This window comes from Rhipicephalus sanguineus, chromosome 3 (genome assembly GCF_013339695.2).
Source record: "Rhipicephalus sanguineus isolate Rsan-2018 chromosome 3, BIME_Rsan_1.4, whole genome shotgun sequence".
NCBI lineage: Eukaryota > Metazoa > Arthropoda > Arachnida > Ixodida > Ixodidae > Rhipicephalus > Rhipicephalus sanguineus.
Genome location: NC_051178.1, coordinates 206,003,271 through 206,028,787, shown reverse-complemented (window position 1 = coordinate 206,028,787; position 25,517 = coordinate 206,003,271). Strand labels below are relative to the sequence as shown.

The 25,517-nt window shown below is 48.5% G+C and overlaps 1 protein-coding gene across 1 annotated transcript in view; it reads left to right on the top strand.

The window, feature by feature from the left end:
• LOC119388152 (tensin-1) overlaps positions 1 to 25,517 on the top strand; it is a 267,512-nt gene that overhangs the window by 109,781 nt on the left and 132,214 nt on the right. Inside the window, exons 3-4 of the mRNA XM_037655803.2 lie at positions 1,937 to 2,060; positions 6,636 to 6,673. Coding sequence (XP_037511731.1) covers positions 1,937 to 2,060; positions 6,636 to 6,673 — 162 coding nt within the window. The remainder of the gene's footprint in view (positions 1 to 1,936; positions 2,061 to 6,635; positions 6,674 to 25,517) is intronic.

Here is a 25,517-nt window from a genome sequence, read left to right as displayed (position 1 = left end):
GCGGTAGAGCCTGCGTGCGCGGCTTCTGCTGCGCCCTCCTCGCTGGACTGATTAGCATGCGCGCTGGGCCACGCGTTGTGCGTGCACCGGCTGGCCAGCGCTGCGCAACCCTTCTGCGCCGCCGACGACGATGAGGAGCGATCGACGCTTCCTGCACTTTCTGTCTGTTCGTGCCTCGTCCCAGGGACGGCCATTTTTCAGGACACTCCCCGCTAACCGCTTCATTTCTTGCTTTTGTTTTTTTTTTCTTTCCACGAGGCGGCTTTGTTTTACTCTCACATTTTTTCTTTAGCCGTAATCGCCGCTTTCCTGAGTATAGACAAGAAGTTGTGCACGCCATTCTGAGCGCCTAAGGGTCTGCCGCTTTTCTCTGTCTGCGAGTTTGTCACAGTCGCCATAAGCCAAGAGGAGGAGACAGTGGACAGGGCAATACTTCTGTCCACTGTGTTTTCATCCTTCATCTTTGTTTTCTTCTTTTCTTCATTCCGTCAAAATGGTTTACGCTCTTTTCCATATACTGATGAGGCTCCGGCTATTTCCCAACAGTGGTATCCGTTTAGCATTTAGAGAACTATAGTGTACTACATCGCGGCTATTTACAAATAGAATGCGGGGCTTCCTTCGAGTGATGGAGTAATTCTCCACAAGCTACAATCGTCCGACCCACAAAGGTCAAAAAGAACGTGGTGCGTTTCATTCGAACAGTTCGCGTGTGCAAGCGATTGCAACGTACGGGTTTGACAGTTGAAAAAAAAAAAAAGGTTTTGGGACTCAGTTGCACTTGATGCACGTGATGATGCTCTCTCTTTCTCTCTCTCTACATTTTGTTCTCCCTTTTTCGCCATTCAACAGTGCAGGGTAGCAAATCACGTATTTTAACTGGTTAATCTCTGTGAATTTCTGTGGCTTTGTTTTCCTCTCTCGCTAGCTCGCCGAGCCTACGTATGTATATTCGCTAAGACTCTGTAGAGCTTCTGCTCTTGCGAACCAACTCCTTGAAGTACAGAAAATATGGAGTTTCTTCTGATCCTGTCCAGCGTGGCAATCATCAGTGTTTTGTATCCAATCAACAAAAGTGCACAGTGAGTTTTTCTCACCGAAAACCTTTTTAAGAACTTAGCTCTTTGATGGCTTTGTTCCTACTTATGATTTCTTAATCTTCCTTTTTTGTTTCCTGGAAATCAATAAAACACTTGTTTTTGTTGTAATCCTCCCTTCCTACAGACTTTCATATTGCCGAAAAGCAGCGAAACCGGGATACGTTTTTGTAGCAGCGCCTTTCTTTCTTGGAGCTGTACGTTCCGGTGTTTCTTTTCATTTCTTATTTTTTCGGTCGTCTACGTTGTTGCAAAATCTTTATGGCAACGAGAAGCGACATTCAGGAGTTATTGTAAATTTTGTGTAGACTATAAAAACATAGGTTGATTTAAAAGCTGGCGAGACTAGCAACGCATGAATCAGATCGGATGATAATCGAGAACTATATGAAGAGATGGAGGGTTTTTACTACCTCCGGGATCGGACGAAGTCATAAGAAAACAGGCGGCGAGGTTTCTGCGCCTGAGTATAAATAAATAAATAAATGCTCTCAAGGTCCCTCATGCATTGACTAAGACGACTCGAAAACGAAAGCCAACTTCTAAAGTTATGACCATAATCATCATCTTCTTTCTCTTTTTCTTCTCCTCAGTCGATTGATTTAATCCCCCTGCCCCCTCCGAAGCTATCTTCGACTCACGTGGTGTATCAATGCCTCCGGGATCGGCCCACCATTGAACAAGCGACGATGTCGCGTGATTACGTCGTCATGTGTAGTGATGTGGCATAGCGGACACCTGCAGAATGCGTCGCATATTGATCCCTACAGTGCGTGAGTGAGATCTGCACAATTTTTTGTTGTTATTTTTCCTGATGTGTTTTGCTTTCTTTTGTGCAGGTACGTGGCGTGGACGTCGGCGGCGTGGAGGCTCGGCACGCCTTCCGAAACAAACAGTTCCGCAAGACACAACGCTGCGACCTCTGCCAGCAACCGCTCAGGGACCAGGGGGCATCCTGCAGAGGTGCGTCTGTCTGTCTCTCTCTTTCTCTCACTCTCTCGCACGCACGCACGCACACATCTTCTTCTTCGTCGTTATAAGTGCGCTGTAAGGGCACTTGTGCTGCTTTGCACTCATTGCATGCATTCACGGCACTTAGCTCATTGAACAAAGGAACAGTGTTAAAGCTGAGCTTCTTGCTTTGAGATGATTGAATGGTTATTCACAAAAGTGTACAATGTCTAAAAGCGACACTGGAGCTGTTGGAGCAGTCGCTGTGGAGAAAGAATCGAGATCATGTTTTGCCACCAAGGGATTACCTACGCGTAAGTGCGTGAAGATTCTTGCATTTCTTGCAGGAGTCTGTGGGATATACTCGTGTTCAGTGGCATTCTTTGGCGCTTTGCAAGTTGCCGTGCTCAAAAAAATGAGTGAGCCGAGCTTATTCCGATTTCTTAAAAGCGTCCTTGTAACCTATTTCCCTTTCTTAAGGAGGTTCTTTTCATATTGATTACCTTATGGCGTTGTGTTTCCGAGAGAGCGTGCTTCGCATCATAGAGCCGTTGACCTACTAAAGCGACGTCATGGTTGGACGCTTCCATCGCCTTTGTTGTCTGTAGCTTGACTTGGTACGTAAGTGATTACACGTCGTGAGCTGCTGCTCTCATTGGCAGCCGTGTAGGAAGGCCCACGTGCGTACTCTGCGCTCGTGAACCCAGCCTGTGCGGATAGAAAATAGGCGCATGGTGGCGCGCACTTCTGGATGCCGCGAGGCGCTCGTCTATTCTGGGTGCCCGCGTGGCGCTTCATGTGCGGTGGCAGGGTGGTCTGAAGAGGTCGAGCAGCTGGGCCCGCTCGGCGCGTACACGCAGCGCTTCAGCCACGGCGTCGCACCCGACGACGTCGCCGCCCGGTTCCAGCTCCCGTTCAGCCTTCGTATACTGCACGCCTCTTCCCCGTCGGACAAAAGTCGCGTCTGCCAGCGACACCCATTATCGCTGTTAGTCGCCTGCAAGGTTGTGGTTTCGTTCACCGAGCTAAATTTACGTCCGCGTACGCGAGTCACACTTGGCGATGCTTTTAAGCGCCGTGATGTGAAAGATTGCCTTGGACAAAGCAGGTTACATTCCATAAAGCGATGTTGTAGCGACGAGGACGGTGGAAGAAGACGTGATGAGAGCCTTTTTTTTTTTTTATCAATGAAGCTGTTTAAGCCAGCCGTAATGTCGAGCTTGCTGCAAAACTATCATCATCATAAACGGGTATGTGCCACAGAATTTGGGCGAATCCCACTACTCAACGCTACGGCGTGGCCTGTAATAACCCTGATGGGTGAGAGAACGAGTACATGGAGAGAAAGAAAGAAAGAAAGAAAGAAAGAAAGAAAGAAAGAAAGAAAGAAAGAAAGAAAGAAAGAAAGAAAGAAAGAAAGAGAGAAAGAAAGAAACATACATATAGAGGGAAAAAAAGATATGAAGAAAGAGAAAGAGAAACATTCTTGCCGAAAAAAGTTCTTCACAAGGTGTTATTCGAACCCGCATACCCTCGATCCGAAGGGAGCGTCCTAACCAATCTAGGCACGATAGCAGAGCATAGCATAGCCTTGTATAGTACAGTGTAGCAAGGGGGTGGGAAAGGGAAGTGAGCGTTAGGAGGAGAGGAAGAAAGAAATATGAGGAGGAAGCCGCGCATCTCGAAGCTAGACGTGTCGGTCGACGGCGAGTACGAGCGGCGACGGGACCCGTGCTTCGCTGTGACAAGCTTTGCGGGACTTAGTTCAAACATTATTTTTTTTTTTGTAGAAACGCGGAGAGCTCCGCCGGCCTATCTTCAAATGGTGAACGTGGTATAACACGAAAATGGAACGTGGATAAAAAACTCGGCTAGTTCTGCACAGTGAGAGAGAGGGAGAAACAGCTTTATTTATCCCTTCTTAAAAATGGGCTGCGAGAAGAAGCCGAGGGATCCTACTCGCGGTAGGCCTCCTCTACCACCTCAGCCCACCTCGGGATAGCCTCCTAAAGTCCGGGGTTGCGGCTGCGCATGACAGCCTGCCAGCAGCTCCTGACTAAAGATGTCTACGAAAGCTTGGGGAGGGGAGTGATTCTTACACTGTCACATAATGTGATTTAGGTCCGCTGTCCTGACAGAACAAAACTTGCATTCCGAACTAGGGTTCATTCCCGGGTAAATTTTGTGGCGTAAGGCAGGGGAGAGAAAAGTGCGCGTTTGTAGTTTACGCCGTAGAACCTCGCGCCTGCGTGAGGACGGACGCCGTAAAGGTGGAAGGGTTTAGGCGGTAATGCCCGCAAATGTCGTGGTATGTAAGCAATACTTCTTTGGAGGTAAATGGTGGAGGAAGATTATTGGCTTCTGAAGCGTCCCCTAGTCTATAGCCTGTGCTCGGATCGTAAAAGCTCGAGCACTTGCATGTCCCGTTTCATTACCGACTAGGCCTGCTCAAGTAGCTGTCCAGAGTAAAGTAACAAGTTGGGATGGTCATATAAAGAAAAAAAAAAGAGGTAGGAGTCAGGGAAAGATGGAAGCTTGCGATGGAAAATTCGTAAACAGGGTGTGTGTGCTGGACGTGATTCTCTCCGACGTTTGTTACATAAATATTCGTCGCCAATTTACGCAATATTTTCGCTGGTGCAACGAGCACATCCTCATCCATTTTTATGCACTCCGTCTTCGTTCCTGCTTCTCTATTTTCCACGTTATGCAGTGTCAGTGCTCTTAAGGTCTTTCTATGATGAAACTGTACTATTTCGAAAAAAAAGAAGTAATAAAACAACATGTTTTCTTGTGTAGTGGTATGCGGTAAGCACTCTATAGAGCTTCTTGGCTGCTGATGGTTAGAGGCGCATCCTTGAACCCGTTCCAATTCTCGAGACTGAAGTGTCTGCTTAGACGCGTCCTATACTAAACCACTCGCACTCAGCCGTTGCCAAACTAACTGGCGGACGGAGGCAGAAAGGAGGAACCTTGTTTTCGCGGTCACGTGATTCATTAATCTGTTTTCATTATTTCCATGTTCTTGTTTTCCCAGCAAGATTGGCTCAGGCACTATTGCATTCATTCTGGTTTACTCTTCTAACTTTCAAACTCCCCCATCCCCAATGTATACGGTAGCATACCGGTTATTGTGAACTGGTTAACACCGCTGCCTTTCCTCTCTCTCCTGTCTTCCTTTTTTCTGGTTCATCCTCTTTATTATTTTTTTTCTTGAATTCCATTGGCGCAAGTCATTACGCCTCGCGCAAGGACGCCCAGCCAATGAGTGCAGTTCTTTTTTCTACATTCTGTTGTTGAAGCGGCACTCTCAGTGTTCGGGCATATCGTGATGTATTAAGATTCAGTTTCGTTTGGTTTTTCCCTATACATAAATGCTGGCAGCTACTACGTGGGGGCGGCCAACTAGCCCACTAGCCATGAATAGGACATCGACAAACCTCATAAATTGCCTTGATGTTGCCACCTATAGGCCTCACACTGCGCGCATTTCTGATTTCGAATTAAATATTGCATGAGGTTGCACGCTGCATATTATCAAAGTAAACACAACTGGGCGCGTTGCCCTCAGCTTTGAAGGCTTCAATGCACACCACTTGAACTGAAGCTTCTCTTTACATAGGTTACAATATGTGTGTTGGATCTGCATGTTTTTCTCTTTACATGCTACGTTACATTTACATTTACATTACATTTACATTTACATTTACGTTAATTGTCCACAATTGACGATTTGCAAAAACCTGTAAGTTGGCTGTCCCGCAAAGTTATTTTCTAACCAAACACTCTCGTTCACAGACCGCTTTTCTCATTGTTTTTCTCTCTCCCCATTTTAGTGAAAGTGCGCGCCCACATGGACGGTCACCAAGCGTAGGCTGAGGGGCTGAGGGGCTTTTTGGGCTAGTTGGCTAACTGCATGAAATGTATCGTATAGCGCTAGCAGACACGGACGAGTAAGACACAACGGAACGAGCGCTCCCGTTGTGCCCTTTTCGTCCGTCTCTGCTTGCGCTATGAGACATTTTAATCCCGCAGTAATTTTTGAAAGCATTTGCGGTGTTCCCATACCTTCAATGGAATGGGGTGAAAGACGGTTGGGGGGGGGGGGGGGGGCAAATGCACTTAAAGCAACGAAATTTGTCTGTGAACGAGAGTTTGTGGTTGGAGAATAGGATTGCAGGAAAGCCTACTTTAAGATTTTTTTTTTGCGTCGTCAATTGCTTGAGCATTCCTGAACACTATACCGAGCCTCTATCCGCGCATGCGCGACTTTATACTGTACTCGACTGCCAGTGCACGTCCATACGTCGTCCACCGTGGACCGTCCCCACGTGAAGACGGAGTTTATGGAACATGCCGTACTTCACGGTCTTGACGTTACGGAGACAAAGACGACTGCTTGTGCATACTGTTGTGTCGCACGCATCCGCCTTGAGAAATGAAAAACGACGCGCGCAACAGCGACGCGAGCGGCGGGAAGGAACGCGGTCGCCGCGGTGCGTGCTTTCTGTCTTTTCTTAGCGCTACAGCTTCGAGACGTTGACCCTCGGTTTTCCTGACTCCTTTTTTTTTTTCTTCTCTCCGCAGCCTGCAAATACTGCTGCCACCTCCACTGCGAGCCCAAGGTGAGAATGGATGCCCACCTCCCGACCTTTCCTCACTGCTGCTTGCGTTTATCTTTTTTTTTTTTTTTTCTAAGTCTAGCTTTGTAGTTCTCGCGTTTGCGAAGGTGCATTCCCAGACCCGTAGCTGAAAACACAGCGTTTGCGCGATTCTTGCCTTGTCCCCTTCGCGCGTGCAGTTCCTTTTTTTTTTCCCTTCGGTCTGCGTATAGCTGCACGTCTTGCTTGTTGCGGACGCGCATGCCTTTTCGTTTTCTTCTTACGTGCTCGTAAACGGCGACGTGGGCTTAGAGCAGTTGCCACATTCCGTGACTGAGGCACACAACTCCGTGCTTTTCCTTCTTTTCCTCTTCACGGAAGTAACGTGTGCCATTTGCTTATATCGATTACCCACGACAGTGGACACAGAATATAATAGGAGATTCGCACCTATCGGTGAAAGCGAGTGAAAAACCGCATCTTAATTCACAGTTTCAATTTTCACTTTTCTCTTATGAGTAGAATTTACCGAACCCAGTGCATAATGACGACGTGGGCGTTCGTTATTATGCCCCATGCCTGCTTGGAGAAACAAAAGACAATGTTGTAGACGTCGCATAAGATTCGTCATCACGAGGAAACTGCAGTTACGACGTAGCTTGCTGACGATGCGAGAAAAAGAGGGATTCGTCGTTACTACTGGATGTAAGATTGCCTTTCCATTGCTAAAGCAAGAATTTCAACTCTGACGTGAGGCATACGCTCTTAAATACGACGGAAGTTTTCCATCGCCATTGTCGATTTCGGAGACGTGTTTACGGTGTCGCCATTACGTCGGCCAAAGCGTGCAGTACGCCCGTTGGTGCGTAAACATCCTCAGCGCGAAGCGTTAGCGTACATCGTTCATATGGTCGTCAGGGTGTCTCCTTCATGCGCGGCTATTTTAGCCGCGTCCGTCAAATGGAGGCCGTTGTCTCCCTGTTAACGACGAAGTTCTGGCCTCCTCGACACAGTGCGTGACAAATTTCGATGTTGACAGTGACATCCGTTGCACTTAGCTCACGCTGTTTTTGTTTTCTTTAATAGGCATACGCTTCTCTTAACTGTTTATCTTGTTGTCTTTCTAAATAAGTAAAGAAAGAAAACACGTGGTTTGGTTCAGAGCGACGGTGCGGAGGGCACTTTTTTCCAACCTGCCTGGCGTCGCCAGGGTGTGCGCTGTGTTCGGCATTTGACAGAGGTGCTATAATTGGAGCCGCGACGCCCAAGCTGCCGCAGCATTAAAAGTGTGGCGACCGGCCGTACGATTGAACCCGGAAACGGGAACCGAACGTTTTTGGAACGAACATAAAAGTTACTGGAACAGCTGGATCTCGTTATAACCTCTGCGCGTTCGAATGCACATGCTGAAAACAACTGTGGAGGGAAATGCAAACAAAAGATTCAAGAGAAATAGATGTTCAAGAACACGGAGCGTGTTTCCATGTGTATTCCTAGCATGCTATATATACTTCAGATGCGAGGGGTGACGCCATACCCATACGTCAACTTATATATACTCCACAAGCACACAACCTGGTCAGTCATATGACGTTACAGGAAATCTATATTGTCTGGTATACATGTCTGCGTTTCGGAGTATGGCCATTGAGCACCTTCCTTGCGCAAGAAGCACCATCGGTTCTGCTACAAGCATTTGTGATTTATCTATCGAACTTGCTGCTGGCAATCAGGCTTTAAAACCTGGGGAATAGAATGCCCAAATCTTTTGTATTTTATTAGTGTAGATTCACCTCTTACCCGGCGTTTCTGTTGTACGTATGAGTATTGTAGACCTACATAATTGCGACAGTCATAACAGTGACTGCTCTCACTACAGCGTCAGGTGTGACGTGGTCGATCGCTCACATACGATCCTTTGCATCACAAAGGGAAATCTGTCATGACGTTACTCGCTATTATGCAAATGCACTACATAAGCTACAAACTAAACATCTGGCTTGACGGTAATGTGCCACCGGTTTGATTAAGTTCAGTTCTGTTCTCGTTGCTGTGATCGCATGGTTTCACGTGCTTTATGCTAACAAGAAGTTCAGTAGAAGACGGAGTCTTGAAGTTATGCGCCTTGTGATAGGCTCTTGAAGTGGTGGGTTCTCGTGGCGGTAGGCTTTCAATAACGAAGTCAAATCTTTTCTGACGCTGGAGCGTTGTTCGACGAGTGCTCATCGTTGTTTTAATGCAGCTTCATTGCCTCATCTGTCGGTATTGAACATTTCATTTGAAAGTGACCGCTAAACTTGTAGACGATATTTTTTCTGCTGCTGTCATCATCTCATTCTTCCTACCAGCAAACCTGTATACATGAAAATAAGGCTACGATCCCAAAAATGACCGCAGAGCATGAAACAGGTGATATATATAAGAAGGTGGATCGCACAAGAGTGGCATATACGCCCTGGCGTTGCTGGTTCTGTGTTCGTGAACTGCACACGCATTCAGCGAGGGAGCGGAGGGCCACCGGCAGCTGTGAATGAAACGCCGGTGAATTAGCGGCGCGACGTGGCCTTCGTTCTCCCCGTCGGTGTTTCCCCTGTCGCGGGTGTCCCGCTAGCGGACGTGTGCGCGCGCGAAAAAGCACGACCTCTTTCCTCCGGAGAGATCGCCTTGTTCGGCCGCAGCCTCCTGAGATCCTGCCAGCTTCATCTTTTCTGCAGCATACTCCCGCTATATTTTGTTTTTTACTTCCTCATTGGGGACTGCGCGTTCTACAATTTTTTCCTCCACTTTTTTTTAGTTTTGCTCTCGTGTAGACCTTCTTCAAAAGCGCCTCCTCCAAGCAATGCTCCTCTTCCTTCGAGATTTCCCTTGACGACTGGGAACCCCGGGTTTTTATTTTGGGCACGGCCGGCGCCGGCCGACGCTGTGTGAGACACGAGTGGAACTCGAGGAAGTGGCGCAAGAGAGAAAGGGTGAATGTCTCTCTCTTCTTAACCGGAATCTGAAGCGTACCTACTGCTAGGGCTCTAGCCTCTTTCCCTTTGGCACGAGCGGAGAAGGTGGCGAAGGGCGGCTGCTCTTCGCTGTCGGGCCGAGAGATGAACACCTTTGGACGCGAACTCATCTCGCCGCTCTGTTCCTCATTTGTTTTCTCTTCCTCCGCGCCTTCTCTCTCTTTTTTTTTTTTTTTTGCGAACACCTCTGTCCGAGGTGAGAGCGAGAGTGTTGTTAACCTTATGAGCATCATATGGTAACATCATATGGGTAACATATGGTTATCGGTTTTCTACCCTACACTGAAGGCTAGCGGAATGAGAGCTAGAAAAACTAGAAAGATTGAAAGAGAGAGAATGCGAGCACTGCAGGCACACAGGAGTACAACTGGTCACTGCCCTTATGCTCATATACGGACCACAAACTGCAGTGTTATGACAGTGTTCCGAATGTAACGTCCTGGCGTATCCTTTCGTCGCGTACCCCGCTCCTCTGCCATCTCCTGCGATGCGAAGTCACCGGATTATATTCCAGGTCTGTGATTTGTTTATGCACTTAAGTAACTTAAGCAGACTCACTCTGACATTGATGCTCCTCCACGAGCCTCTTATTTAACGCCTGGTTTGGAACGTTTGATCATCACATACAGACACTGCCCGCGTTTATACGAAGCCTGTCAGCTCGCTCAGAGAGCGAGAAAAACAGACGCGGCAGGCACTTCTCCGCTCGCCTAAACGAGGAGAACGGTCAGACCAATAATAATAAAGGCGGGCGTGTTGGGGCGCCTCGACAGCCTCTCTATCGTCTTTTCTTTCTCTTTGCTGCGCCCTTAGCGATGAACGTTAGCGCCGCTCGACAACCTTCATATCCTCTTCATCACCTCTGTGTGGAATTACAGTGCAGCGCCTGTGTTCGCACCGCCAAGCCGCGGCGGGACTTCTACGCGGTCTGTCTGTGTGCTCGCTCTATTTCTTTTCAGGCCCGTCTTTCCCACTTGCACCCTCTCTGCCATATTTCGCCCAGTGTCTGCGTTCTTTTTTTTTCTCTGCCCCTCTGACTTTGCTTCTCTGCACGGCTTTGTTTCGCACTCTCACCCATTCACTTTATTTTTCACTAGCCCCTCCTCACTCCCCCTACTATACGTTTTGCCGGTAGGGCATCTCTCCTTTCCAAGTTCCCCCTTCCCAGCGCCAACTGTCTCTGTATTTTTAACCTTTCGGGCGTCGAGAGAGCCGCCCCCTCGAAGCGGGCCGGGGTTCCGGGCCCCGGTCCTCTCTTCTCGGCTGCCGCACGCGGCTGCTGCTCTCTGCGCTAGTTTCGTGCTGCTCGGAGTTTGCCCGCTTTTCTCCCGGCCCCGCGTGCACACGCACACTCACACGGATGCTCAAGTTCGCCGTGAGCGGCAGGCAGGGCTCGCCGACGCCTAAGGTGAGCCGTGCGATTACTCCTCAGATCGATAAGTTTTAAGTTTGATTGTACTTCACTTAGCGAGGAGCCGTTGCTTTTTTTTTTTTTTTTTTGCGCCTGGCTCTGGTTATGCCGCGGCGTGCATTGCTTGACTGATTAGGGCGTAGTGATCGCACATTTTCTTATATCTTTCCCTGGCGAATGTATCTAAACTTTTTCGCTTCATAAAATATTTTACTGCGCCCATCTGGGTTGCTAACAAGTGGATAGCACGGGGGGCGGCAAAGAAGGGAGCGAGAAGGGTACGGTGATATTAAGAGCTGAGCTGACATGCACAAGACACAGTGGTCATGTTTGGCCGTGTTTTGTCACGTTTCTGACATTTTTTTTTAACGAGCATCGCATATTTAGTGCTATCTTTTTTTCTTCGCTCCACTGACGCGTAGCACTTATATGAAAGGTTCAGAATACTGGGAACATATAATAATAAATTCTGGGGTTTATAATACTGGAACACTCAGAACACTAACTTTTTCCCCCGGAGTGTCAGTGCATCTCCCAGCCTTCTTGTTAGCGCTGGAAGTTACGGAAATGTTTCACAAATTGCTGAACCCCCGACTACATACCTCAGCCCATAGGGGAGTGACTACCCGGTGTGCATCGAAGTTAAGGCTCCCAAAACTGCGCATGTGTTGCTCGAGGTGGTTCTTTTTCCCGTGACGACCTCGAACACTCGGCTCGCGAGAGAGGAGGACCGCGTCGCATATCAAACGACCGCGCGAGTCATCTGCGGGCTCCATTCGTCACGCGCGCGAAACGTCAGCGGCCGTCACCGTCAGCCAAGCCGACGACGGGCTCACTCACACATACTGGGTCATTCTTCCTTGCGGCTCGGCTGCGCCACCGAGCTCTGGCGCGGACTGGTGCATCATCATCCTCTATTTTTTCTGGTGTCCTTCGCCTCTTTATTCTTTCGGCATCCGCATAGACTTCCTGTTTGTGTGTTCATCGCTTCCGCTTCCTCCTCCTCTGCGCCCTGTGATCTGCGCTGTCACTGGTTCCCTTCAGAAGTCCCCCTCTTCCCCCTGCGCCATCACCGTGATGGCGGCAAACGGCGGCGGTGTCTTGTGTCACTGCGTGTCGGACGACGACGCGGGGCTGCTCTGAATTCCGTGAGCGTACTACGAGGCCGTCGGTAAGGAGGGGGAGGTCTTGCGTTTCGTCGTTTCTACCGTTTCTTTATTTCGTGTTGTTTCTTTTCATTTCGATCTCTCGTTTTTCTTCGTCGCCTCTGCGACCTGCTGAAACACGTCACGTATAGCCGCTAGTCTATATGTAGCGTGGGTTTCTGCGCTCCCTTTAATCGGCAGGAAGGTTAGACGTAGGCGGTGTTGGACCCACCAGTGGATGCAGTCCTATCGTCGATACAGGTCCGCCGATTCATGACATCACCACACGCAATCTGTATACCTCGTGATCGTCGCTTGTTATGAGGACAGGTCAAAGGCCTAAAGAAAAAACAAGTCAGATAGAAACCACGTGCAAAAACCACGCTGAAGTTACGCTTCTACTTTAGCAAAGCTTGTTCCGCCGTGACCTGCGCATCACTGCATCGCTTTTCATCGCACGTTAGCACTATGCTGATCATACTGCGTGCGATGCCGACAGTGCTCCTTCTCTCTTGCCTGGTAGATACGCTTGCAATACGGCGATGCACAACCGGTCGTTACTCTGTGTTTTCTTTAATAGCACTGACCCCTCGAATAAATATTCTCGCGCAGCTGTGTATAGCGAAACACGAGAGGTCTCGTGTTACTAGGTCACGCACCCGTATTGGACTACCGACAGGGCAACCCCGACAGCCTCGTCAGTTCAGAGACGCCCACGGTTGCTGACTGCATAACCGCTTGAGTCAGCGTATTACGCCGTTCTCGGAGTCCTTGAACGGCTAAGCTGTATTCACAACGCTTGTGAACCGCTATTTTAGGTGGCACTGGCTGCGCCTGTTGGTTTTGGCAAATGTGGTATTGGAGCTTCGCCGCAGCGGTTTCTTGTTTAAGCAGTACCCTTGCTTTTCTTTAGCTCGAACTCGTTGATCCGCCGTGGCGAACCTACTCGTTTGGCTGTTGTGTTTAAGGCCCACGGACGCGGCGCAGCAGGGCTTCGGGTTTTGGGCCGGCGGTTCAAAATATTTGCTTTGAGCTTCGAAGACTCGTGATCCGGGTGTCACTGGGCGCCACGCACAGGAGCATGTCTTATGTTGTTCTCAGAAGCGGACGTAATGATCTTGCTTGATTGAATGAGTCGGTTCAAATAGAAGCGAATGGCCGTGGAGAAACCATCACCGGCCTGTCTTTCTATTCATCATCAAGTTCCATTCATATCGTCAATCAATTAATAATCGACTTCTGTTCTTGGAAAGCCATTCGTGTCTTAAAAAAACGCTTTAGCGATCGGAAGTGCTGATCGGTGCTATAGTTTACTTTCTCGTCTTGTTGATGTTCGGGGGCTGAAAGATAAGGATTGCGAAAGTGTGGCTTGTAATGAATGAAGATTTGTTTGTTCGCGCACTTACGGCGCTGTTCTGATTGTGTTGCTTGCTTTATGTTCGCTCTGATAGCCAGACGATTAGTGTACGAGCTTTAACTTCAAGTGTGCTGCTTCGATCTATAGGGCGAGTTGGTAAGTCATGGTTGTCTGGGTGCGTTAATTAAGAGACAGAGACGATGCTAAGTACAAGGAGAGAGGCGAGGCGCACGAATCGTTTCCATGTGCACATAGGCGTGCGCAGGGTTCCCCATCAGGGGTGGGGGGGCAAAGGTTCATCGCAGCGCCCCCCCCCCACCCTACTAAGTCAATGTATGGGGCGGATTTTGCGCCCCCCCCCCCTCTTAGGTGACTAGAAGGGTCAATGTACGGGGTAGATTTTGCGCCCCCCCCCCTCTTAAGTGATTATGGGGGGCGGCAGCCCCTCCTGCCCCCTCTCTGCGCACGCCTATGCATGTGCATATTCGTGCTCCTCACTTCGTCTCTTCAGTGCACGCCAGCACAGTGTTAACTTATATAAAGGTTGTTTCAGTTAATTTGCACCGAGTATTAAAAAACGCGCTAGGCGTGTCGAATCGGCCCAGTATTGTTCTAAGCCGTATGCATCTCGTCATGATATTCTTTCCAATTCGCCAAGGTTGGTAATTTCTGAAGATTGCTTAATTAACCTTTAACATAGAAACTCTAGCGAGAGACCTTCAATAGAAAAGTTGTAACGCTTCTTCACCAACGTCGAATTATTTCATCTATGCTAACATAACAGCCTTGTTTTATTTTTTAACGCTTTTCTTTATAGTGTGCATAAAAAAAATACTTGACGCAAGTTAGCTGAAACGGTCTCGGTATTATGGGTAAGGCTTTGATACATCGAAATTGTTTTTACGAGACGTTGACATTTTTGTGGTGCTGCCGCAAGTAATGCTCCTCAATTACCTTCGGTGATTGCGTCAGCTAGGCGGCTTAAAGAGGGACGCATCTTCACTTGCGTCAATGGCCAGAATGTAAACAAACAGAGTCTGGAGCAACGTATAACTTTCCAGGAGTGGCAGAGGCCCGGTGAGCGCTGCTGCTTTGAACTGCTCTGGCAGGACGCCCACGTCGTTAGATATTATCGGTTGCTCTGCCTCGATAACTGCGAGAGGCCCACGCTGCATGCGTCTGCACTTTGTCGTCGGTAGGCCACTGCTTTTATTCCACTGTTGAAGCGGAATAGGGTGTGCCACATTTCTTCGCGAATGCTGGTGTTTGCTTTGCTTTGACGAGGGGCAGCTGCGGAGTGCCGACAAGTGTTGCCGGAGAGAGAGACACCGCAACATTAATAAGGCTTCACAAACGTCCCATCGCTCAGAAAACGCTTGAAGGTCGATTGCGGCAAGTGGCTGACATGCTCTTGGCAGATTTATTATTTATGTGCAACTACTGAAGGTTGATAGGTACCTGTAATCATCGGCACCCTATATCGGTAAATGTACCTGCGAGCCTTTGTGGTTGGCCTTTGTTTCAACAGAGATCTGAGCTTAGTCTGGGACTACGCTTAGCTACGCTGGTGGTTAACTAAGCCAACACAAAAATACAAGGAAACTGAAGTTGAGTATTGCCTATAGGAGTGCCCAGTAATTCGCGTTATTTCAGCTGTATCAAAGCAGAGTATTAGGGTGTACGTATTTTCAGCCTGACGTATTACAATGACTGTCGCATTAACGCGATTAGCATTCAAATAGTGTAGCGACAAACCGCTTTCGTTAAGACATTTTTATAACAATCTGTAGAAGGGAAAGTGCGCCTTTGGACAGTACAAAGAATGCTCCACGAAGTTCGGCCTTCCAATTATTGCCAGCTTTCCTGCTGCCACTGTAAAATTTTATAGTGTATTAACCTTGAAGAGTACCCAGGTTCTGTCATTTGCTTTACGTTCAGATATAAAGCTACTGTTTTTTTCTCTCTCTTTCAGTGTTATTATTATTACCTTCCCCCCTTTTTTTTTTTTTTTGCAAGCACGTAACTGACGCTGAGCTAACAATGCCAAAAGCAATAACATTGTGATGGAACTTGCTCGGGATCATAATTGGGCTGGAATACACGCAGACGTCCATGAATGGTTACCCCACGCTAATCACTTGTCAATTAGCCAAATATTGCTAATTAACATTTATCTTACCGAATATATTGTAACTGATGAATTGACGAGGGGCATCCACTTCGAACGAATTTTCAAAGTGACACTTGTTCCGAGATATTAATTGCTGAAATATGGTGCGTAATGCATGGGCGTACTAGTTACTGTTGTGCTTCAGTACACAAAGGCGCTTTACAAAAGTAAATGTTTGATCGCGCATATTTAAAAATCCGTGCCGCCTTCAAATTTCATGCCATGTGGATGGCATGAAATGGCACTCGCTAGCTACAAATTTCTGTGCGTAAGGTAATTAACTGAAAACTAAAATTCTAATTAGAGCCATAACTAGAGATTAGCGCAGTTTCAACATTTAAGGACGTCCACAGCACCTGATAGTTTATTTCGGTGAAATTTTCGTTTTTCGTTGAAACCCTATCTTTAAGAACATTTGGCAGTCCTCGGGGAAACACCCCGTAAAGTTAAAGGGGCCATGCAACACTTCTTCAGCATGGTCAGAAAACACTGCCGATCGGTATTCGAGGCTCCTGAGAAACATTATAGCGCAGCACGTGTCCTGGAATTTACAATTAATTCTCATAGTCAGCTAGTAATCGTTCCCTCTTCTTTTTACAAATGATGCCATATACCCAAATGACCGCGCAATATACCCAAACTTCAGGCCATTGGCTGATTTGAGCATCGTGATCTGCATAGGTACCGCTACCGTAGCAAGAGGCCGCCAGGTGCCCGCGCTCGCAATCACACGGACAGCAAGTAGCGCGTTCGAAAAAAAAAAAAGACAAAGAAGAACAAGAACAATGCTCTAAGTCCGGACGCGCGCGTGACGTAACTTCTTTCCTCCGTGCAGTCCCTGCCTGCTTAACTTCTAGCGCGCTTGTCGGGACGAGAGAAAAGAGAAATCAATTACAGCGAGCCACAAATCTCTGTAACTCAGCTCGTAGTTCACCAATTCTAAAAATTTTTGCGGCGGTCGATTCGTGAGGCAATAAACTCATTTAATAAAGTCATTCGATTGTTACTAGGAGAAGTGTTGCGGGGCCTCTTTAACGGAAAAAATAGAAATAAACCGTACGTGATGCAACCAGCACGAGCCAAAATCATTCCATACGCAGTGATTCCACTCCTGCGCCAACTGCGCCAAAGTGCGCCAAATTGTATTTACTGCGCCATCCTGATAATGTCGACGAAATTTGCGCCAAACTGCGCCAAAGTCTCGGGTTTGGGGCCGTCTATCACCGGAAATCGCACCGCCGGCGCGTCAGAACATGTGCAGCTCGATCTTGAGGCTGCCAATAAAGTCGCAATCATGGACCAAGAATTATTCCGCTGAATAAATAGCGCTCGCGCGTGCGTTCCGAGTAAGCCACGATGCCATGCACGGTGCCGACGCAGCTTCTGTTCTGCAAGTCGGCTCGACAGCAAAACGCGCTCTCCGCAGAGGCTTGTGACGTCTAGCCTATCGGTAACGAGAAAGTGCGACGGCGATTGATCGGCGGACGTCGTCTGTTATAGAAACGCTGCTGATAGCTCGTTTCAAGCGTCCGCACGGCATGTAAGGAAAGCAATGTTCAGTAATAACTACATGAGTGCCGCTAAAATGTCTGTCACTTCTGTTTCCGGACATCGCGGAATGAAATCTGGGATCGCTCGCAGTAGATATATGGGACAATATCGAATTTTCCTTGCTTCGCGTTTATGGAAGAGCACGCGAACGGTGGAAACGCGTTGACACTTTTCCTCAAATATACTTTATCCATGGATCTTCATCCAGAACAGCTTTTTCGTAATTCCTTCCGCCAGCACGTCCGAGTTTGTAATCACTCTGCAGTAAATACCCCCTAAAAGGCCCTGCCCTTTCGAGCTCACGTGCTAGGGTTCCAATTCGAATTTTTTGCTTGCTTTTTTTAAAATGTCATCTCATTAGTAAAATCATATCTCCTGGTCGGAGCAGCCGCAAATGCGCAGCTGTCAGTAGCGGGCCCGTCGCTGACGGCCCACAGTGAAGCGGCTACGCCATGTTACACGTCCGCCCCTCGCTTTCGGGGGTCAATAGCTAACGGTTAAAAAAAACTCAGTTTCGCTTAAGAGCGAAGCAATGAATGCGAAACCAAAAAAATTGTATTGTGAAACGAAGTAAGCCTAGCAGCTAACTCTTTTGGATCCGATCTCGCGTAACTCAACAAAACGCTGGTTTAAGGGAATATGGCCCCTCCAGGAACCGAAGCGTTTTCTTGCTCCGAGTTCTCTAAACGTTAAGTAAGCGTTGAGGGCACAGCAAGTTTACGAGTCGTCTCCTGATGCCTTGAGGTAGCGCGCGCGCAAGCGACTGCGTCCTTCGAAAGATGCGCCCCCCCCCACCCCCCCCCCTTCCGCTCCCCTGGCGTCCCTTCATGCTCCTTACGAAAGACGGCCGGGGCGTTTCCTCTCTGTTTGATGAGCAATCGACGGCAGGCCCGCACGCGGGAAGATGTTATCTCATGCGCTGTCCGTGCGGCTGAGACAGAAGGCCGGCTAGTTTAATCTCCGCTTCAGCCGCGTTCGTCGCCAGCGCTCGCGAGATTTTACCCGCGGCTAGAATGCGCGTGGTGGTGTTATTAATTTGGACTTTATACGGAAAATTACGGCAACGGCGACGGCAAAAATCCGCCGAGAGTGTCCATATAATTGCTATTGCAAGGGTCAATGTACAGGGCATATTTTGCGCCCCCCCCCTCTTAGGTGATAAGGGGGGGGCGCCCCCCCTGGCCCCCCTGTGCGCACGCCTATGCTCCTGAGATGATTTTTTCCGAGATTTGCAATGAATCGAAATATTTCTAGCCTTCATAAGAGCCCCATAATAATGCTCAGGTGCTTGAATGTTAATGCAATATGCTTCTGCATTGCACTCCAGGATGTAAAATTCGCTGCTCCAAAGTGCTCCCAAATGCAAAATTATCTGCTCCAAAGTGCTCCAAGATGAAAATTTTGCTGCTCCAAAGTGCTCCAAAACGGAAATTTTGCTGCTCCAAAAATTGCTCCAAATCAGAAGTCCTCGGTAGCATCACTGCATACGATGAGACATGCCTGAAGGCGTACACGGCGTCCAACTATTACAAGAATTGTACGCGTCCATAACTGTCGTGGAGGGAACTACGCCGCTTATCAATCCATCTCCCATCCTTTCATTATAAGCTTGTTTCGTGGACGCTCGCAAGAGGAAGCTCGCGTTTCAAGTCTTGCGTGCTTGTGTTGTTTTAATCTCCCGATCGGGCTGTCCTTCCTTATCTGTAATGCCGTAATCAAGCACTAACTGCGCTTAATTATAATATGTCTCGAGCGCAACATGTGACCGGCGCCAGAGCAACTGGTGGGAGTAGTCCGAAGTCGTAAATGTTAATAAGAGAGTATTCTTCAAAACGACGTCCGTGCGCGCGTGACAGCATATAGCCGAGTATGCATGTGGTCTGGCTGACTACTTGTTTACGCCCGTCACATCCGACGCGAAGGCGGACCCGCGTCTGCAAAATAGGCCATCGCATTTATCACGCCTGACGCGAAGGGTTTTTTGCTCTAGCCGGGCACGCTGTCCTGCGGGCCAAAGGAGTCGCTCTTGCAACGACAAAGCGTGCACGCTTCCTGGCCACTCTGCGCGTGCGGGCGCTATATATAACATCCTTGACTCCGATGTCGGCCGGGGCGTGATAACGTGTCGTTGTTGTGGCCACAGCTGGCCTATCTCACTAAGGCGCGGATTCTGTTTTCTCAACGCATTCCAGCAAACGGTGGACTAAGCAAAATGTAATGACCCGGTATGGAGTTTCATGCGATCCTCGATCGCTTAACGTTGCCCCTGCCTATCTTCCTTATTTTTCTGCCTCTTTGATTCGTATGCGCAAATACATTTGATTTAAGAAGATAACGTGACTATAGAGTGATAACATTCTCTCCAGAAATAATGCAGGTGTTGGTTTTGATAAGCCAGAAAAAGTCACCCTCGCTTATCGACTTTTCATCGAGCCTTGAACTATATATATAGCGCTGTATACGTTAGATAAACATTTTGTTTCGAAATGCTGTTGCGACCTTTTCTAGACGAGAGAGAGAGATAAGATACTTATACGCACAACCTAAACTCCGAACTCTTGCAGCTGCTTCAGCTGTGAGTGCCCGCTAACCTAAACTTAGTCACATATGTTTCTATTTGTCACTTTTGTCACTTCCATTATCGGTGAGCGACAAGTGGCGAACAGCTCGCCAAGATATCAGGGTCTCGCAATATGTTGTTGGGGTTTAATGTCCCAAAACCACGATATGATTATGAGGTAGGATGTAGCGGAGGGCTGCGAAAATTCCGACCACATGGGGTTCTTTAACGTGCGCCTAAATCGAAGTACACGAGCCTTACGCATTTTCGCCTCCATCGAAAATGCGGTCGCCACGGCCGGGATTCGATCCCGCGACCTTCTGGTCAGCAGTAGAGCACCATAACCACTAGAACATCTTGGTGGGTATCGGGGGCTCGCAATGGCGGGATAATATTATGAGAAAGTGGTTGTTATTTGATGGTATATATTACGAGACATCGTGCAACGCGAGGACATTCTTCCATGCAGCTATATACGGAAACGGTTTCATGAATTGTCTGTCGCGCAGCTGCAGGGGCTTTCATGAATCACGTGAATCACGCTATATGCTTCTACCGTTTCAACAAACATTTATTGCTTTGACTCCGCTTTGCGTATAGACGAATTCCACCGGACATACGTCACGGAAATGCGGTGGCGCTGTCGTCGGGCGTTTAGTTTCGCGCGGTAGGCAAAAGCCGCCGTGCCTACCGCAGTTGCTGCTGTGTTTTCGCTGGTGCGTGCGCTGTTTGTCGTCGTGCAAAGAAGAAAAAACGGTGTATCGACGAGCAGCGCCACAGTTATTTGCGCAAGAGGGCAGGAGAATTGGATGGAATAAGTTTTTTTTTTTTTTTCATTAGCTGTTTACGAAAAGACCGTCGCAAGAAATCAGCGGCAGCTGTAAAACGCAAGAAATTTGTCTCCGACGCCGGCTCATCGGTTATGATTTGGAGCAGCTTACCCAGCAGAAAGGATTAGCCTTGTCAAGCGATTGTCATCATCATGTGCAGCACCGCATTTCTTGGCATAAGCCTTGTGTGGAGGCACAGCGAGCACGTTTACGTTGTGGACAGCATTGTCACATATGTGGAGAATTCTTCACGGTTGCCATTGTTGATATAACTTTTTTTTCCATTGTTGATATGTCTTAGACGCGCCAAAAGGGTTTCATTGTACTCGCGTGAACTAAAGTGTGGCTCGGTCATGGCGCATGTGTTTCTTTCTGCTTGGGCACGGTTCATTAACACAGCCGCGACTTCGACTATGCTTTTCCTAATCTTATGCGGCTGCGATGATACACCTGACAAAAGTGTATCGTGCAGGGCTTTTCTGGCTGCGGTGCGCTTCACGGTATGTCCATGTCTGTCGGAATTCACAGAAAAACAACACTCGGGAAACTTGCCGCGTCTGTTTACGGGCTGTACGCATTTCGCGGTCTCGACTTGAGCGTTAGGAGGGAGCCGCGGACCGCGGTTGCCTGACAGGTACGTAGGCGCCTTGTCCCCAGCGTGTAGTTGAAGCATTATCGCAAGCGTGTCACGGATGAAAGTGTCGCCGAGATCGCCCTTGCATTAGTTAACAAATTGAAACGTACATGTGTGACCTAGACGGTCGCAACGGCGATGATATTTCGCAAATGAGTCACATTCCCGCCGTCAAGATATCTCATGTTTTGATGACGTTCTCAGAGCTGGAGCAACACGTCAACACGATGTTCATATCAGAATCCCTCTTACAGCCACAGCAACTTCCTCTGTTGCGGCCACCGCTTGTAAACATGCGGGAGGCGACCCGACGCGCGGTGCTCGGAGGCAGCTTTTGCAGCTGCTGCGCCAGTTGTCACGTGATCACAGAGGGCGGTAGCGCGCTTCAAGCTGGGCCGGCTGGGCGGAACCTACGCGCTGTGACGTCGCTACAAGGGCCCTAAATATATCGACGGCGCCTACCGCTGTTTACAAACATGGAGTAGGTCTGCGGCCCGCCGAAACCTAAATCAAACAGTTGCCGAGACGGGCTCATAAGAAGTAATTAATGAAGTCTCGAGACGGAATTTACGATCGCACGCGTGACTTCACACGGTCCATTAACCCTAGGGCATTCCGCGAAGCGTGCAGCACTTGTCGTGATAGGGGATCAGCGGGTGTTTTATACTTCTGACTGTGAACGCCTCCGACAGCGGGCCCTCTGCCGACCGTTGCTCCGGCGCATAATAGACTTGTTAGCTGGGATGCCGCTATCACCGACTATTTAGACTGCGAACGCTGCGAAGTGCGTTCAGCGGTCGTACTAGTAATTTTCTCACCAAGCCTCAAGCGGCAAGTCCGCTAGCCCGTGAAACATCCCTGTGTGTCGTGTCTATTAAGCGGTTATGGATGCCGTCTGAAGAACGCCGAAGCTCAACGCGGCCGCTCAAAGGAACTCTCGGGATGGATTTTTGCCTCATGCCTTAAGTCCCGCATACGAGAGGCGCATTAGCCGCTGCCGCAGGCTCCATGGCCGCGCGTGGAATTAGGCGTGTCGTCGCCGCTTGCCTCCTACTTGCTTGATGAACTGTTGCCGCTGCAGCATTGGCCGAGCACGCGTCGTTTGCTGCGCGTAATCACCTTCGCGGCGACGGAAGGTTGGACAGCATTTTCGTAACAGTCTCGAACGAATTCCCGCCGCAGCCCTGGGGCTTCGTTGTCGCATACACTGTTCTATACCCTCGAGCTGTTGGGGCCTGTGCTTCTTGTGTGGAGCGCTTATCGCCTTTCGCGATTATGCCCTTGTGCGCTAGCATGAACGCTTAAGAACACGGTGTCGTGCCAATAGATCACCCCAAGGTGCAGTAATTGATTCTGCGTGAACAGGCAGCTCGTTCAGACGGCGGACATGTTTGTCGGTGCGCGACGGCCAGCTGAGTATACAGGGAGCACACGAAGAAGTTGATTGCGTTCCTCGTATTGTAATATGCAGATGTCTCTTAATTTTTTTTAAACCTTTAACATTACTACGAGAAACATGCTTGACACGTGTTGATGCAAGAGTTTGACGCCACGGTACCCTGTTTTATGTACCCTTGTTTACAACCGTGCTCAAAAGTGAAAGACGTCGTCCATGGTTCACTTTTGTGTGTGTGTGTGTGTGTGTGTGTGTGTGTGTGTGTGTGTGTGTGTGTGTGTGTGTGTGTGTGGTGTGTGTGTGTGTGTGTGTGTGCACCAATTATGTGTAACTTAGCGGCTCAACTTTTGTTATTGGTCACTGGTTGCGCAGCTATGCTCAAAAATAATATCCTAGATGGTCAACATGGTCTGTAAATTTGCCACTGTGAACGAAAATTTAAGTAGAAGTGGTAGTTACTTACTGCTGTTTTTTCTCCTACTAGTTAGACAATGCCTTTTTTTTTAACTTTACTTCCTTTTGCACGCTTTTATTGCAAATATTGATTTTCTTCCGCAGTCTGCTGCTTTTAAAAGGCAAACGAAGTTATATTCAGCCGCAAGAACCACGAAATGCTGCACGTGTGACACGTAGCTGAACTGACTTCCTCTACTTAGTTTCATGTCGTCGACTTTATGCTACCTAATATGAATATTGATTACGTAAGAAATCACACTGGCAGATCGCATCGCTGTCCCGCAGAGTGCACAATGTGACATAATTAGAGGTAAGAGCAGTATTTCACGGAGACAAGCGTCTCGCGAGGTTGCCGAAAACGCATTCGTATAGCAGGGAAAACGACGTAATTGCATGGTCCGCGTGCATACGTCTCGGGGCTCAAGGCGCGATCGTCTATAGACTATGGGCCCACCTGAACGGTAAAATGTGGCTGTGAAACATAAGCCCACATTTCTGCGCTCAACCATGGCAGTCAACTATAGCGTAGATGACATTCGCACGAGGTCGCTGCCCGAGCAATCCAAATGAACAGTCTCGAAGAGTAGCATTCAGTGGTTGGGGGAGAAGAGGCATTCACTTCGCGTCAAATGTCATTAATCTAAAGTGGAACGAGAGGCGGATGTGTCGGAAGAAAAACATCGCACGAGTCGACAGGACCCCCCTGGCTAGAACAATTCTTGCGATGATGTTCGAGAAACTCGACACTTCGTCTTCATGTTGCTTTCTGACTCTCCCACTGGTAGCATAGGAAGACGCTACGGGAAGAAGCTAGAAATTAAGAGGACGGCTCTGCCAATTAAGCGAACAAGCTGGGTGCCCCCTGGGGCCATGGCGTTTTAGCCTCCTGTGCTCAGACATTCAAGGCCGTTTTCATTTCGGTGGCGAGACTCCAGGCATCTCCTCTGGATAGCGGAGGGAGTGCGTTGCCCTTCGGGCTCTCCTCATACGTCTGAGACGATTGAGCATCTGGCTCCCACTGTGCCAATATACGCTTGGCCTTAGTTTTGTTCGGGCAGGTATCTAACACTGGTTTCAAACGGTCACTTTTGATCACGATCGGGCCTGATTCGGACAGAATTTTTTTATCATGATTAGTTACCTTACGCAAGCGTCAGAAGAGAACCAAACACTGTTCAGCAATTTGATCATGGTCGGGCTTAATCGCGATCAGCGGTGCGTGGCGTGACACCGGTGGAAAACATGAATTCCGAGGCCTTACGGGCCTAAACTCTTGAACATGATGACGTGGGAATCTCCGGAATCATTTTGACCACTTCGGTATTTTGAATGCGCACCGAAATACACAGTTGTTGTTACTTTTCGCCCACGTCTGAATGCGGCCACTATGGCACGGATCTGAACCAGCAACCTCAAGCTTAGCAGTGCGACACCGTATGGCGTAACCACCACAGTGGCTTCGGGCGATTATATCAACGTGTTAATTCCAAAATTTGCATCTCGCTCGCCTGCGAGCCTTGTCTGTATGTAGTGCATTTAAGTCGGCACAAAAGACGCGGACACAGAGAAGCCTCTTCGCTTCACTGCCCGATTCACTGTGCCCGTGTCTTTTGTGCGCGCGAAAATTTCACCATGAATCTAGGAGCAGCGTTCGTATACTAACTAGAGAAGCAGGAAGCGTGCGCGGAGCAAGTGCCATAACCCATTTATCACCTGAAAAGCTTTTGGCGTCCTCTGGCTAACGAAATGTACGAAAGAAACTATCTTGAATACTAATCAATGGCGCCGAAATGACCAGAAGCTTAAATTCCTATCTAAAGTGCTGTAATCCTATTCAACGTTCCTGTGTGCATTTTTGCTGGCAGTTTGCCGCCACGTGTAATCTTCGAGGATCTCCTTCTTTGTCCCCTGCTGCGCGTGAGATGCATTTGCATTCAACGAGCTTCCCGGAAGGTGCCAGGTACTAATTGTCACTATGAAAATAGGGGTTTCAACTGACAAATGTAAAACCTATGGTCTTCGCAATCACGTGCTTTCAATTCCCACTTAGTGCTCTGAACGTTACCAGAAAACGAATTTCCTGCCGATGCGTTTCTGTTATCGTCAGTCTTGTTGATTTTAATAATTTGCTCGGACACCGCCATTCACACGTACAAGTGTGTGCGGACACCGGGATAGAGGGGGACGGGGATGTCCGGTTGTGCTGTCTTTGCTTCTTGCAGTTTAATGTACAAATACAGTCGCACCCCTCAGTAACGAAATCTCCGGGGAAGCGATTTTTCTGCGCTCTCGTGAGGATTTCGTTGTCAGGAAAATCGAAAAAATACGCACACCAGTTACTTCGCAC